The sequence below is a fragment of the Ptychodera flava genome, chromosome 10 (assembly GCF_041260155.1).
Source record: "Ptychodera flava strain L36383 chromosome 10, AS_Pfla_20210202, whole genome shotgun sequence".
Lineage (NCBI taxonomy): Eukaryota > Metazoa > Hemichordata > Enteropneusta > Ptychoderidae > Ptychodera > Ptychodera flava.
This window is the reverse complement of record NC_091937.1, coordinates 17,166,171-17,182,339: the sequence shown is the minus strand read 5'-3', so window position 1 is coordinate 17,182,339 and position 16,169 is coordinate 17,166,171. Positions and strand designations below refer to the sequence as shown.

Here is a 16,169-nt window from a genome sequence, read left to right as displayed (position 1 = left end):
AAGATCGATATTGCTAAGGAGTCTGTTATCATCAACGTTTACACAGTCATGTTGTCAAGGTCACTTGATAATTTATAATTTTGCTATAACACCATCCTGACGTATTTGACGCATGCACTGGACAAAATGCTTGATATACGTTCAGTATATCTACGTATATTGACGTATATGGAACATAATATTAATTGCATAAGTAACGTATATCTTTGTATATGGAACATTACAATACGTTGATATGCGTAGCGTATATCTATGCAGATGATGAGTATAGTAATGCAGATCGTTGCAAAGCAAGTGTACACTGTAATTGTTCATTTTATTAGCTTACGTACGTGTTTGCTTAAAGTATTTGACACATGTACAGAACCAGTATATGTGTATATATTGTTGTATATCAAGCATTATATACTGTGATGCATGTCCGTTCCATTATATCTCATTTCATAATTGTTAGCAGCCATACATAATTTAATTTTTCTGGTAAATGTAGCTGAATGGTTTCGCCAAACACACGAACATGTCTGCAGCGTTATAAGATATCTCATTGAACCTTTCAAATGTCAATATTAACTTTTGTGTTGAATGGAATCCATTATAAACTACCTTCTTAAACTTGAAATTTAAAATTGCAATCTCAACATTTGGTAAGAAGAGCCTCTCATGCTTCGAGCTGAACCAAGCATTTATGATAAACTAAATTAGTAGACAGTACTCCTGTTATTTGTATTATGACAAAAATTATTTATCTACGCTACGAAACGAAAAACGCGAAATCGTCATTTGCTTTGCATTTGCTACAAGTCAAACGTAACTACTCTCTAGAATGCGAAATAGCAATGGAACCCGATAAGATAGCGAGAATTTTTGCAAATAGATGAACTACTACCAGCAATAACTGATAACAAGCATTGTAACCTTATGTCACTATTACCAATAAAACCTTCTGTAAAAAACAACAATAGAGCTTTGTATTTAGCAAACTTCTGACTTCGTTTGTATCTATATCGGCAAGACAAGGAGGGTCGATATATTCGAGCAAGACTATAGTCACATCACGAAAATATGTTAAACACTGTTGTCAACTTACTTTGCAATATGAAATACAATTCAACTAACAAATACGGGAATGGCAGAAATATCCCTGTTTTTCGATGTTCCTATGTATATTGTCGATTTGTAATGTCATTAGCCGAATTAATCGATCATCGATGACTGTACTTTGTTGATATTGTGGACTTACGGGAAACGAGTAAGTCAAAACAAAATTATATGTTCGCTACAGTGAGGAAAAAATGACGAATCCAGTAATAATGCGTGTTTATCCTCTGAAAAGCATTTACGAGCTAAGGAAAAATGTGAAAAGTGTAAGCGCACACAGTTTTGAGGAGGAATTCAAACTAATAAAATGAGACTCCTGAAACTGTATTTTCAGATAGTTGAAAGGTTTTCAATTTTCAGTAAAGTTTAAATGCATATAAAGATTGAAAATGATATGTAATTTTACATTTCTTTCATTTGCACAGAACGGGTTTCCCTAACAAATGGTACCTACAAAGATGGATATGTACGAGTTTATCAGAACAATGCTTGGAAAGGAGTTTGTGCCAACCGATTTGATTTGAAAGATGGTGAAACAGTCTGCAAAGAACTAGGTAGGAAGGGCTCCGGTTTGTTAGAAGATATCGGAAATGTGAAATGTCCCTGTAAATTCACGTGACATGTAATGTATGTATGTAATGTATGTAATGTATGTATGTATGTATGTATTGTATGTATGTATGTATGTATGTATGTATGTATGTATGTATGTATGTATGTATGTATGTATGTATGTATGTATGTATGTATGTATGTATGTATGTATGTATGTATGTATGTAATGTATGTTGAATAGGAATACAAACAAACAAAACAACCAATCCAAGCTGAATATCACAGCAGATAAATCCACGTAGGTCTACTGAGGACAAAGTCTCGTTATGTTGTGGCTAAATAAAACGAAACTAAAATTTTAGTATGTTTCCGAGTCCTTTTGGGTGTTTTTGGTCAAAATATGAAATTTGCAATTTAAACTGAGATGAGTTGATTATTGATTTGCACATCTTTGTTATAACATTTAGATTAGTTTAGAATTAATTTCAAAATCGTATTCAAATTCTTACTGCCAATAGCGTGCTACTTTTTAATTGAAATAATTAGATATTATTCCCTAATATTTTTCTTCGTTCAGCGAAGGAAAATACGAGTGACGTAATGACCGTGTCACCACGAGTCGAAGACGAGTGGTGACACGGTCATTACGTCACGAGTATTTTCCGAGCTGAACGAAGAAAAATTTTAGGGAATAATATACTTATCACATGCACAAGCCAAGAATTCGTTATTTTTTGCAAAATAAAATAAGTTTTCCATGACGATTCCGCGTTTAAACTTTTGAACTACTTTAGGAATAATATCAGTACGCCGTGCACAAGTTGTCAATCATTTCCAGTCGTCCGTCGTGTGCGTTAGCGCTCACGTTCGTTAGTGTGTGGAGCAAATCTACACGTAGGCTACCTTCCGCAAAGTTATACTGTATTTCAAAGATAGCATAGTCCTAGAAATTTATCACAGACGAAGATACGCTATTTTTCGGGAACAAATATCGACTGAATCTCGACGGCGCGAACACTGTAAACGTCGCGCCTGACCCTGTTTGCAATGCGTACGGAACCCACGGTATACGCGACCAGCTTCGAGTTCGTTGTTTCCGCAAATTATTCACGTAATTCCTTCGGAATATTCAGGCGGTACACTCTTGTGTTTACATTGTTCGGATTATTAATGTCGTAGTCTGTGAAAATATCGATTTCATTACATGACTTTTGATAGTGGGAGAAACATCGGCCGCCATGTTGTTTGTTTACATATTTACGAGCACACCGAAGATCGACAAAAAAAAAGGTCCGACGCACCAAAATTGATGACATAGACGCGGGTTGTCGTGACGTAGAACGACCAGAGAATAAATCCCGTATTTTTTGTTCGGAGACGACAAACTTGGCTTGTGCATGTGATAATCAAAATTAAAGGAGAGTCCTTATATTGATGTTTAAAATGCAACACGTGAAAGCAAGTTATGTAAATAAGAATCAGGGTGAAACTTGGAATTTTCCATGCATGAACAGTTGTTGTTCATCTGCCTGTTAAAAAAGTGTTTTTAATGAATTGGACCGACGTAATATGAAAGCTATGATTTTCTTCAAAAAAAATACTTAATCCTTGGTCATCCTAACATCAATTTGTGTTTCATATCACAGGCTTTCGTGATGTGTCTACAGTTTTCTCTAATGCTGCAAATGGCGAAGCATGGACATCTCAGTCCGATTGTCCACCATCTCTCTCGGTCATGGATTGTCCATTTGGAAAACCGGACTGCGGTCTCTATGGACATGCATACGTCATTTGCAAACGTAAGATTTCCAGTATATATGTATGACGCATTTCTCAAATGTGTTTCCGTGCGCACTCACCAAAATTGCGTGTATGTAACTCTTGATTATACTGCTTAATTCAAGTATCGTAATCTGTTGTCTCTCTGATCTACATAAAATGAAAAAAGTCGTTCTTGACATCAATACCGTAGCTGGTGTTGGTTTCTGTCTTTGTTTTCTTACATAGTACTAAATAATGAAAGATCAGATTCAAAGACAATGTTAAAGCTCCGCGCGGTTTTTTATATGTAAAATATAAGAGGGCATAGGCAGTACATCTGGGTAAATCCCTGTTGACTAATGAAAATGCATATTAATATTCTGTTAGCCAATTACTGCGCAATGTCAATGGTTATTTGAATGAATAATTGATTCGTTACCTGTGTAACATCTTACCAACACGCCAAATCGAATATGATTGCGACTTTATAAAAATTTCATCATAGATGGATACGAAACATTTTAATAGACAGTTACATGTATTTTCACAATCCATATCGCCTGTGAATTTTTGCGATTTAGCTAGCATCACAATAAACACTACGCACATTTTCATGCAAAGTTCTAAAGTAGACTATGTTTTGTGGTCTACTTGGCATGGGAATTTTGGTCAGTAACTGTGAGTAAATTTGCCTCAATTGTCAAATCCAATTAATTGCAGTCAGTTTACCTGGACAAGAAATTGTACTGTTCAAATACTCAAGATATTCAAACACGGAATTCTGAGAGAGAACTGTCATTTATATTACTTTATTCATTTATATAAAATTTAAACACATCTGTCCAGCTGTACAAGTTATCAGTTGGCAAAATCGTGAGAAAGACATTAAGGTAAAGGGCGCCGAATTCGGACGCGCACACGCTTTAGAACGTTTCTGCGCAGATTTAACTCAGGCCTGCCGCAAATTGGTTATTTTGTAGTGCATGTATTAACATCACCTGTCATTGTTGAAATTGCGCTTTTACCTAATTTTTTGACCCAGTCTCTTAGAAATACATGTGACCTATAACCTTGTCATATTTTGACTCCTTAGGAAGCTGGTTTTTATTCAATATGAGCGAAAATTAACATTTCTCTCCCATTTATATGGTGCATATCACCCATTCACCTGGAGATATTGTAAAAAGTAGCGTGGTGACACCCTTTTATTAAAAGTGTATACTAAATGGTATTATGTCAGGATTTTATTCGCCAATTTTGGTCAAAATGACACCATTCAAAGCGACAGGAAGAAAATTTGAAAATTATGTAGTGATATGATTTCGATATCGTCATTTTGTAATCGATATTTATGTTAAAATTTCTTTACAAACATCATTAAAACTATACATTCGATAGATATGGATCTTAAGTCTTGGTATTTATAAAAATTAACTCATTTGCTAAGCGTTTATAATTGCTTTCTTTAGTTTAAGTGAATTATATCATTTTATCTATTTCTAACGACGCCATTTTAACGTCCGTTTCCATGGAAACGAGCGTGGTGACCCCCATTTTTTATTTCATTTTTGCACTTGCACAACCTCAAAGAATATTTGTGCAAAATTTCAAGAAAATGACACCACAACCTAATTTTGACATAATTCGTAGTACTTCACCTTAAGCCTACTGACTTTTTAGTAGGCTTCTGTTTGTAAATTGGCACATATTTGACTGTCTCAAGAGTCTTCTTGAGGGGGAAGATATCTGTAAGATTAAGGGCAAATATCAAAACTACCCTAAAAGAGGTTGAGCCTGAAACCTCATGAATATTCTTGGCCGAGACTTGTGGACTTGTCAGTGCTTCATGAAAACCCAGTAAAGTATGTTGGTTTTGTCTTTCACCACAACTGCAGGCCGACATGCAAGAAAGATTCAAGTCATTCATAAAATTGTAATAGACGATTCTTTTTATGGCTTATTCATAAACAAAACACGAATCTTCATTGTTAGTTTTACTTGTGAATTGACGGTCATATTATATTCTTTGATAATGATTACATTATGCATGTATTCTGCATATACGAAACGAAATACTTATTTTCATTTCCATCATAATTTTACGTCAATCTAAACAGTAAGCTTTACTCTTGTGCTTTATTATTTACAGCTGATGTCAGTCTAACAGATGGAGACGCCTTTTATGCAGGTTGGGTTAGATTCTATATTGACTACGGACGCATTATCCCTAAATTTTACTCAGCAGATACCAATTATGGTCTTATGGTATGCAAAGAACTCGGTAGGAGGATTTTCTAGTGCTCAAAATATTTCAGATCGATTGTTTTTTATCAACATTTTATGTAAATTAGATTTAGAACTCAGAGTTTAAAATTTCCTTACGAAGAGAGATGAAAACAATGCTAGCTTAGTATCGAGATTTCATGAAAATTCTATTGTGAAGCCAGGAAAATACAAACGCAGTTGAATTTTCTTTCCATTTAGGCCTAATATGGCATTGAAAAATTATCCATATGCTTGTCTATCGATAAAACACTTTTTTATACCCTCTTAACAGAGCACAAAAGTTAACGTAAATATGTACCTACTTATGTACACTCATAGAAATAGAGTCATGTCCCTAATCGGCACTGACATTTATAGACTGAGACACTACGATATCATTTCCTTTTAAGTGTACAAAAAGATGTCGCCGTTGATTAGGACAAAAAATTAAAAGGTCAAAGTTAAAACTTTTGTGATATTTTAATACATATTATGCCTAACCCTCTTTACGGACCACAATTAATACTTCAATATGTCTAGCATCAAGAAATAAGTTTTCTTAGTTTTCTCAATATGTACTCAACTTAGTGCAAGGACGATTGTTATCCTCCAATTAAGCAGAACGATTGTTATCTTATGCTATGTTAGATGGCTTTAATAATAATAGTTAAATATTTATTTACTTAAACAGGATACGAAGGACTCAACGACCTGTCACAATACACCCATAGCTTCAATTCAACCAATTCTAGCACAGTGCTCAATTTATCTTGTCTGTCCGAAAGTACGGCCAGACTTACAGACTGTGAGACTGAGTTGACTAATTCGACTGAAATGGATAACTATAAGACTTCGTTTGTCAACTGTACAGGTAATGATTAACGGATCTGTTAATTTACATCAGTCAAATCAGTAGGTGAGCGATCGAGTGAGTGTGCGAGAGTGCGAGTTAGTACGGAAGTAACGATTGATGAACGATTTATTTTATCGCTTATATTATATGTAGAGTTCAGCCCTTGGCGTGGCTCCAGGGGTTTTAAGATTATAAATTCTATTTTCGTCTGGAGCTGCACAGTCGACGCTAACGCGATCAATGATACTATTGATTCATGAATAGTATAAGGAAGAATAAAATGGAATTAATTACTCCTTGCCTTATACATTAGTAAGACCACCACACATTGCGTAAAAAATATATTCAAACACCAAACTTACTTGGTTACTCACTGTGCGCAGTTCGCTTTGTCAGAACAGGGCAGCCATAAAGTTTCTGTTTAATTTTCAAAAGTTCGACATAAATGGCAAAAACATTTAATTTGCACTTTTCATGATAATTATCAACTGTGTTTTATAAGGGACGTATTATGCCATCATTATCTTTGCTCTAGCAATTGTACTGCCCAACGCCCAGTATTGCAGGCTGAAATCCTGTATTGCTGAAAACTGGAAATTTGCACCTAATTATTGACACAGAGGGCGATTTTCTAAATGTGACTGGAATCTCAGCATTCATACCATGAGTCCTCGTGTATATGCAGGATAGATTAAATTTCATTTAACACAATTGGAACTATTTTGTGATTATAAGATGAACAGTAAAAGTCACAGAATATGCTCTCTAAGAGAGGGTTTACTCAAAGCATTTAGTAATTATCAATTTTTCTAGTGAAAATATCAAAACTGTAATTATCGAACTAAATGTTAAAGTAGTATAAAAAAATTGTAGTATTTAAAGCAATCTGCTTTTCAAAAATTGTAAATTTATCCTTTTTGACAATTTTTTAAGGATATTTCATCTCATTGATACACATTCTTGAAAATGTCAAGATTAAAGGTCAAAACTTGATGATTGCTGTATTGTTTAGAGGACCTGGATGCATTTGAAGGTTTCGGGATCATATCTGATTGGTTCTTTACTATTTCAAACAATGTTTAGGGATCATATCTAAGTGGTCCTTTAAAAAGATTATGGGACACATCAGGGTGGTCCCCGAAAGTTTCAAGGACTCATGTGGTGGTCCCTCAAAGTTTCAAGGTCACATTAGAATAGTCCTTGAAAGATTCGGGGACACCTCAGGTTGGTCCCTGAAAGTTTCAAGGTCACATTAGAATAGTCCTTGAAAGATTCGGGGACACCTCAGGTTGGTCCCTGAAAGTTTCAAGGACTCATTCGGGTGGTCCCTGAATGTTTCAAGGACTCATCCGGGTGGTCCCTGAATGTTTCAAGGACTCATCCGGGTGGTCCTTGAAAGTTTCAAGGTCACTTTAGAGTGGTCTCTAAAAGATCCATTGAAATATCAGGGTGGTCCCTGAATGCTTCAAGGACTCGAGGTCTTTGAAAGTTTCACGGTCACATTAGGATAGTCCTCGAAAGATTCAGGGACACCTCAATTGGTCCCTGAAAGATTCAAGGACATAGAGACGTAGTCATGTTCACGCTACGATCACAGTTGCTGACATCATTGTCGAGATCGGGAACAGCACTGTCACTCCACAAAGGACCTTGGTAACATACATCAAATTCATCGGCGATATCCGGTATTCCGTTGCTTTCCATGTAGTCCTGTCATTAAATAATTGAGGTAATGGACGTCCTACATTCAGAATCAGTAACCTTTCCCGACGAAGGAAGTAGTGCAGTGGAGAAAATTCATTTGAACGTCGCGTCGTTTACACAATCGACTTGAAACAATGCAGAGTCTAACAACAATGTTACCCGTGACCTTTATTATGTTAATTAGCAAGGACCATATTATTTGGTATACGATTCGGTATCTCGCTTAACGAGAAAAGCATCATTGACTACATCTCCAAATTAATCATGAAGAGTGTATCATACAACCACAGTATTTAAACGGTAGGAAAACTTTACGGCATAAAAGAGCAACATGTACCTTACCCGGGACCTTACACAATTGCGTGATGCACCCTAGGTGTCCCTGTGGATAAAAATGGAATATGCCATCATGCAAATTGTTTACCAGCGTCGCGTCGGCTCGGACAGCATACTTCAACAAACAGTACATTGCCATTAGTCGTCAAGACGCTCGTTTAAATCGACTGAAGCACGGTCCCTCTACTATTTGGTGGAGGGACTGTAACTGAAGGTTCAGCCACTGCCGAGTTCATCACATTTGTGACAGGGAGAACATGCCTTGTAGATCTCGTCGAGTGATTAATACGCAATGACGTGTTTTAGCACCGGCCGACCAGTCACACATCGGAGCCATGAGGACGCTGGGTTAATAATCTTAACTTCGAGGTGTAGAATATTGACGCTTATGTGCAGGAAGTTGGACCAAATCTTTCCAGTGATTCCTCTGCCTGTCAGCTGTATCAAGTAATGCTTGTGAATTCACAAGCTGATGAGCGAAGGTCACATCAGGATAGTCCTTGAAAGATTCAGGGTCTCATCTGGGTAGTCCCTGAAAGTTTCAAGGACTCATCCGGGTGGTCCCTGAAAGTTTCAAGGTCACACCAGGATAGTCCTTGAAAGATTCAGGGTCACATCTGGGTGGTCCTTGAAAGTTTCAAGGACTCATCTGGGTGGTCCCTGAAAGTTTCAAGGTCACACCAGGATAGTCCTTGAAAGATTTAGGGTCACATCTGGGTGGTCCCTAAAAGTTTCAAGGACTCATCTGGGTGGTCCCTGAAAGTTTAAAGGTCAAGTCAGTGTGGTCTCTAAAAGATTTAGGGTCTCCTCGGAGTGGTCCCTAAAAGCTGCAAAGACATCTCTGCACAGTCCCTAAAAATTCCAGACAAAAACTGTTGGTTTCTGCCATTAATATTTTAAGGTTTCAACAGACAGATGATATTGATTACATTTCTTTGCATCTACCAGAAATAGTTCATTTTTAATAGAAGGGCTGAAATTATTCAGTGATTTTGTAAAATTTTCCAACATTAATTAGCACACTCACAAGAAAAGGGTAGTTTAATCAAATTTACCAGGTCTCATTTCCTTGTATATGAAATAAATAAATGTACAAGACATTTTCTTAACATCTACCGAATCATTTGAAAGAGAGATCACCAAAAAAACATACACTACAGCAGAACTAATTTGGGTAGAGGTAGAAGGCCATTTTCCCATCGAAAATTTAAAATTTTATCATGCATCGTTTGGTGAGAACAGTAAATGCCTACAAATCAACCTTGGAAAGGGAATTTGTATTTTGACTTAAACTAAACAAAATTGACAAATCAGTTACGTTTAATGGGTTCTCCTTTCCTAAGCGAGCGAAAAGCTAGACAAAAATGTAAAATTTGTTCGAGATGTATTTGATGATTGTGCAATTATCAATAATTTATGAAATTTGCCCCCGCCTTCACACAAAAACACTGTTAGATTGATGATTTTTAAATAGATTATAACAAAATGCTCAAGATCTTATAATCACAAAATAGTTCCAATTGTGTTATTTCTTTTTTAATCGTGGTGGTAAAGATAACTTGTATCAATGGAAAGGTGGGAAATATTATTTAATTAGGAATGGCAGCGATACGTTTTATTGATGGTTTTGCACGTTTCGTATTTGTTTCTTTACAAGTACTCAAAAAACATGGCGGCGCCCATGCATTTCGCCGGGTTCATTTTATATATTACTAGTATATATTAAACCTGCTCATACGTACTCAGTTAGCCGCTGGCACAACCATTATGTAAAAACGTATAAGAAAACTGTCATAGTGTCAAGGCGGACAACGTCCACGTCAGTTTCCAGATGAGATAACCAGCATTACATTTTATTATTGTTGGGTCTCTGTGTTTATGGTACCAGTCTTACCCTTCCATTTAATTCAGGTAACCATTCTTCATTAAGCGATGCCAAAAGTGCCTCGCTAGTTCCTTAATTCGTTTCCACTATTTCTTAGTATTGAACGTGGTGGAGTCCCTAGATTCTGATTCAAATTCCTGATGAGTTTTATGTTGTGCAGACATTGATGTTTGTATTTTCTCTGAATGGTAGTGCATTGGCTAATCAATGCAAGGTTGTAGAGACAGCTTGATTGCTGGTGTATGTAACGCTTCTATGTATGTAATGATAGGTGCCTAGAAAGGTATTCTCGTATATGTAACTTTGGACCTAAACCTGCAGAGCAGGAGTAAGTAAGAGTCAGATGCAATAAAGGGAAAGCAACTCCAGACAGCTTTCACATTTTTTTGTATTTAGTGTATTTTGTAAGTGTATTTAATGTTTCTTAGTTTTGTGTATAAAACTTATCAGGCACGTCGAGACACATCTGTAATCTGCGCATCAGTGTGCAATCTGTACTCCAGAGTGGAAAGACTGTCAACATTACGATCCTTTAATGCTATTATTCTGTTGTTTTAAAAAAAATAAATGTGAAGGAGATGGCCGAATCTCAGCAGTGATGGGTTCCATTTTGTTGTATTGACTATTATTCAGAGTGCAGAAGGCAGATTGATTTTGGTAAAGCATAGTAGCGCAAATCCGTACCGTAGAGCTGCTGCTAACCGCCTAGCAGAGCGGCAGCTAACCTGCCCAGCAGAGCGGCAGCAAACCTGCAAAGCAGAGTGAAAACTTACTTACCCTGCAAAGCAACATTAATCTTCCCAGGGGGGATCCAGCAAACCTTAATTTACATATCAATGTCAAGCTCGCCAGGAAAGATAGGCCAGCAAGGAGAGCTCCTCGACATTGCTGGACCTTTTCTGGAGATCTCCCGAAAATCTTGTCGGGAACCCTGAGTTTTCATGACGACCAGCATGGACATAACATTATCTTGTGTAGATAACTGCATAATAGGCATCTTGAGATGCATCTTTAAAGGTATGCAGGCTCAAAGACTCGTTTTCTTCCGAAAATAAGTACAGACATTTTGAAACTTTTCTATTTGCAACATCATTTATTTCAGAAAACCACTTGCCACTTTTCCCATCAAAATATCTATCAGGTGAGTCATCCCTGTCGATTCCAGCTGCCCACATTTCTTGGACAAGGAGTTTGCATGGATTATATAAGATGCGAACGTGTCAAGTGGATCAAACAGCATTGTAATCTTCTTGAGGAAGTTGCCTTTGGTGAAAAAAAAACTCATCGCCTAATGATTGTATTTGATCCCACTTATTCATTATTCGCGTATGGAATGAATAAGGTTTATTGAATTGAATTGAAAAAATGCCCAGTTAACTGTTGGTAAAGTTCAATGCTTGTTGATCGTTCATAACAGTCGATACTGTCATCCATATTTTTTGATTTCAACACAGTTTCTGAGGAAAATGGAAACTCCTCTTCCCTAGCTAAGGTATGTGTTTGAGTAACAAATTTTGCTTGAGAATGATAAGCAGCTCACTTCAAATATTTCATGCTTGAACTCATCTATCTCTGGTGGGTTGTCTGTTTCCAACTCTTTCCAAAGGAGTCAGTAACATGATGGTCTTCTTTTGCTATCTGTTGTGAGTTCGAACCCAAATGAAACTAACGTACTTTCTACCGTAGTTTGATAGCTCTGCAGGTAGACAGAATTGTCCCAGAGGCTGTCTTTCCCCAGGTTAAGCGATGTATTCATTACTTCGATATAGTGTTTGTGCAATGTGTAATGGTGAGTATAATAGCGTGAGTGTTTATGCAATGTGTGATGGTGAGTATAATAGCGTGAGTGCTTCACGAACTCTATAACGTGTGGAGGGGTCGCAGTCAGAAAAATTGTAACAACTAAGCTCGGTTATTGAACCAATCTTTTTTGAGACCGGGGATTTGGCCGAGCGGTTTTGTCTGTGGCTTCTCCGCTAGGTGACTGTGTGCCGTACGTTGTGAGTGCAGCTGGTTTTCTCTGGAAATTAAGGAGACCATCAAATAGTTCGTTTTATAGTTTTGGACCTTGATAGAAAGCATTATTGCCTCCTTAAGTACAATGCGAGGTTTTGATGCAGTTCTGTCTTGATGCACCACTGCGAATCCCGCGGGGGTTGCATTCATTCAAATTATCTTCAGACGATTTGATTTTGTAACGTACAATTCATTCACGTACTAGCTGATATTTCCTATGTAGGCTTTTGCAACGTCAACATTCTCAAATAGTCTTTTTCTTCGCAGTTTAGGGGAATCTTTCCTCAAGGATGTACCTACTTGGCATTTGTATCTACAAATCTGCGTGACTTTGAACTTTACATCATACAATTTAAATTTGGTCTTCATGGCATATTAGTTGTATCTTTGACGTTTTCCAGCTCCCAAACTTGCCTGAGAGTGATATTAATTTCAGCAAGTTCTGATGTGCACTTAACAAAGTACGTATGAGCAGTTTTTCTGATGTTGTCTCCCACCTGTAAACTGCAATTAGTGTAGCCCATTCATATCCATCCAAGAGGAGTTAGTCTAGCTATTGGCAGGTGCCCTCTGATGTCTCGAAAGAAATAGTGAAGATCAGTTTAGTCAGTACCAATAGGAACATCGACTGTTGGATGAGAAGCAAGCTTTTGAAAGTTTATATCATTAACATTCTTCAATCTTCCAGCTTACTTGTTCAAATCCATCACTTGTACGTTGCCTGCCACTTTTAACAGTGAATGCTCTAAAATTCATATCAACTCTACAATGTACGCATTCCAGACATCATCTTGAAAGTCTCTACTTGTCCATTTAAAACATCAACCTGTACTTTTCTGGGTTACCTTGCAAACCGAATTCAGCATCAATGTCAGCATTTATGGAAGTTTTCGTATGGTCATAATCTAATCGTGCATTTGCTATTCTCCTTCTATTGCCCTGTTCTTTAGGATAACTGGAACAGTATGTAGTGCAATTACACCAGCTCGCTTGGGGCAGAATTGACATCTCACTACAGGTTCTTGTTCGATGACACTTTCTACCTCGATGGTCATCTCCTAAACAACCATAACAGTCTTGGTCATTTTCCAAAGTCTCCTCTATCAGCGACATCTATCTTGAAGTTCGTAAATTCGTAACATTTCCAGACACCATATAGTTAATTATTGCCAACTTTACAGATTCTATGTCCATCTTTTGGCCTAATATTGGAAATTACCATTTTAAAAAAATATACTTTAAGAAGTTTTTACTGTTCTTTGGATGTTTATACTCACCAAGAGCAGCCTACCTATTAGTCCCCCACAGTTTGAAATGCAAGGATTTTGATTTCTGCCTCATGATTTATCCACTCTCTCAGAACTGCTGCTGATTCTGTCTTGCCCTTTCAAATTACCAACAATGTACGTATGCCAGCATTGTTCTTGTCATCTTCTACAATTTTCATACAATGATCCCTGACTTATCAATCATACAGAGCAACTTCCCTAAAAATGATGGCTTCAATTTCTTATAAATAAAGAATTTTTCAGCATCTCTCGGATAACCGGAACGTATTGGTCCAAATTGTGTAACCTCTCCAATTTGAAGTGCAATCTTGCGACTCTTACTTCCAATTTTTCGATTCAATCTTTCAGCTTCGTACGCAACAGCTGAGTGTCAAAGGCTTTCTATGACTTTGAATGCTACACCAGAAAGGCACTGACGCAGTTGTAACAGTTTTACTCTGGAGTGGCGGCGGCTTGGTCAACACAAGCAGTAAAAGCGTTTCCAGCTTTCGTATGTACGTTTATCACCAGAAAACACAAATCGATACCCGCTGTAATTGTTTCCAAATATTATGCCCGATAGCAGTAGAAGACGATGGTTCATTTCCAATGTGTGCTGGATGAAGAGCGATTCGTGCTTTTGTGGGCAAATAATGTCAATGGGATCAGTGCGTGCTACCTGCTTTGGCTATGTGGAGGCAGTCCACGTTTGATATCCATTTCATTTTCAATCTGTTGATGGTTTCAGCATTTTTAGCTCCGCTGTCAGCGACGCGGAGGTTATCAAATAGGTCGATTACCGTCGTCGTCCGTCGTCCGTCGTCCGTCGTCCGTCGTCCGTCGTCGTCCGTCAACAATTGCCTTCTCCTCTGAAACCAAAAGTCCAATTGCTTTGAAATTTTATATGCAGTTCACTTGGGGTGACCTCACTTCAGTTTATTCAAATCATGGTGAAATTTGCATATTTGTATTTTTGGCGCATTTTTTGGTGTTTTTGGTAAAAAAATCTTCTTCTCTGAAACCGCTTGTCCGATTGCTTTGAAATTTGATATGCAGTTTGCTTTGGGTGACTTAAATCAGACTTGTTCAAATCATGGTGAAATTTGCATATTTGTATTTTTAAGGCAATTTTTGTCATTTTTGGTAAAAAATCTTTAAAAATCTTCTTCTTCAAAACTACTGGTCAGATAGCTTTTATATTTGGTACATATGTCCCTAGGGATGATCTATTTCAGATTTGTTAAATTGTGCAGAAATATGCAAATTTGCATTTTTAAGGCAATTTTTGCCATTTTTGGTCAAAAAATGTATTTCTCAAAAAGTACTGGTCTGATAGATTTGAAATTTGGTATACAGGTTTCTATAGATGAACTAAGTAATATATATTGAATTTCTGATGAAATCTGTAATTTTGTATTTTTGGGGCAATTTTTGCCATTTTTGGTCAAAAATGTGTATTTCCAAAACTACTCATCGGATAGCTTTGAAATTTGGTATACAGGTTTCTACAGATGAACTAAATGATATTTATTGAAATAATGATGAAATCTGCAATTTTGTAGTTTTGGGGCAATTTTTGCCATTTTTGGTCAAAAAATGTGTTTCTCAAAAAGTACTGGTCTGATAGCTTTGAAATTTGGTATACAGGTTTCTACAGATAAGCTTAGTATATATATTGAATTTCTGATGAGATCTGTAATTTTGTATTTTTTGGGCAATTTTTGCCATTTTTGGTCAAAAAATGTGTATTTCCAAAACTACTTATCTGATAGCTTTGAAATTTGGTATACAGGTTTCCATAGATGAACTAAATGATATTTATAGAAATAATGATGACATCTGCAATTTTGAATTTTGGGGCAATTTTTCCCATTTTTGGTCAAAAAATGCGTTTCTCAAAAAGTACTGGTCTAACAGCTTTGAAATTTGGTATACAGGTTTCTATATATGAACTAAGTGTGATATTTTGAAATTATGATGAAATCTGCAATTTTTATTTTTGGGGGCAATTGTTGCCATTTTTGGTCAGAATATTTATTCTCAAAAACTACTCATCAGATAGCTTTGGTTGACATGTTCTTAGGGATGATCGGATGTGATATATTCAAAGTATGATGAAATCTTCAATTTTGTATTTTTGCAGCTTATTTTAGCCACTTTTTTCTGGCCACTGCATTGAGTTATCAAAGATTTCCACCTTCTTCATCAACATGTGTCAAAAATAGTTATTCTGTACATAAACACAGCGGAGCTATATCGGCCGCTAGGTCGCTTGTTTATTTCGCAAATCTAACGCTTTCGTGTTCAGCATGCAGTTCTTCATCATATCCTTCCTGACGGAGAATATTCTGCTTCCAGTTCACTTTTCTGACATGCTATTTTTTCCTGTCATTTCCTTAGCTCTTCCCAAATTCTTTATATATTGTCA

At 36.7% G+C, this 16,169-nt stretch overlaps 1 protein-coding gene across 1 annotated transcript in view; it reads left to right on the top strand.

The window, feature by feature from the left end:
• The window catches only part of LOC139141525 (uncharacterized), a 42,443-nt gene that overhangs the window by 4,318 nt on the left and 21,956 nt on the right, over window positions 1-16,169 (top strand). The window contains exons 5-8 of the mRNA XM_070711118.1: window positions 1,524-1,652; window positions 3,300-3,452; window positions 5,564-5,695; window positions 6,371-6,550. Of these exons, the coding sequence (XP_070567219.1) occupies window positions 3,389-3,452; window positions 5,564-5,695; window positions 6,371-6,550 (376 nt within the window). The 5' untranslated portion in view covers window positions 1,524-1,652; window positions 3,300-3,388. The remainder of the gene's footprint in view (window positions 1-1,523; window positions 1,653-3,299; window positions 3,453-5,563; window positions 5,696-6,370; window positions 6,551-16,169) is intronic.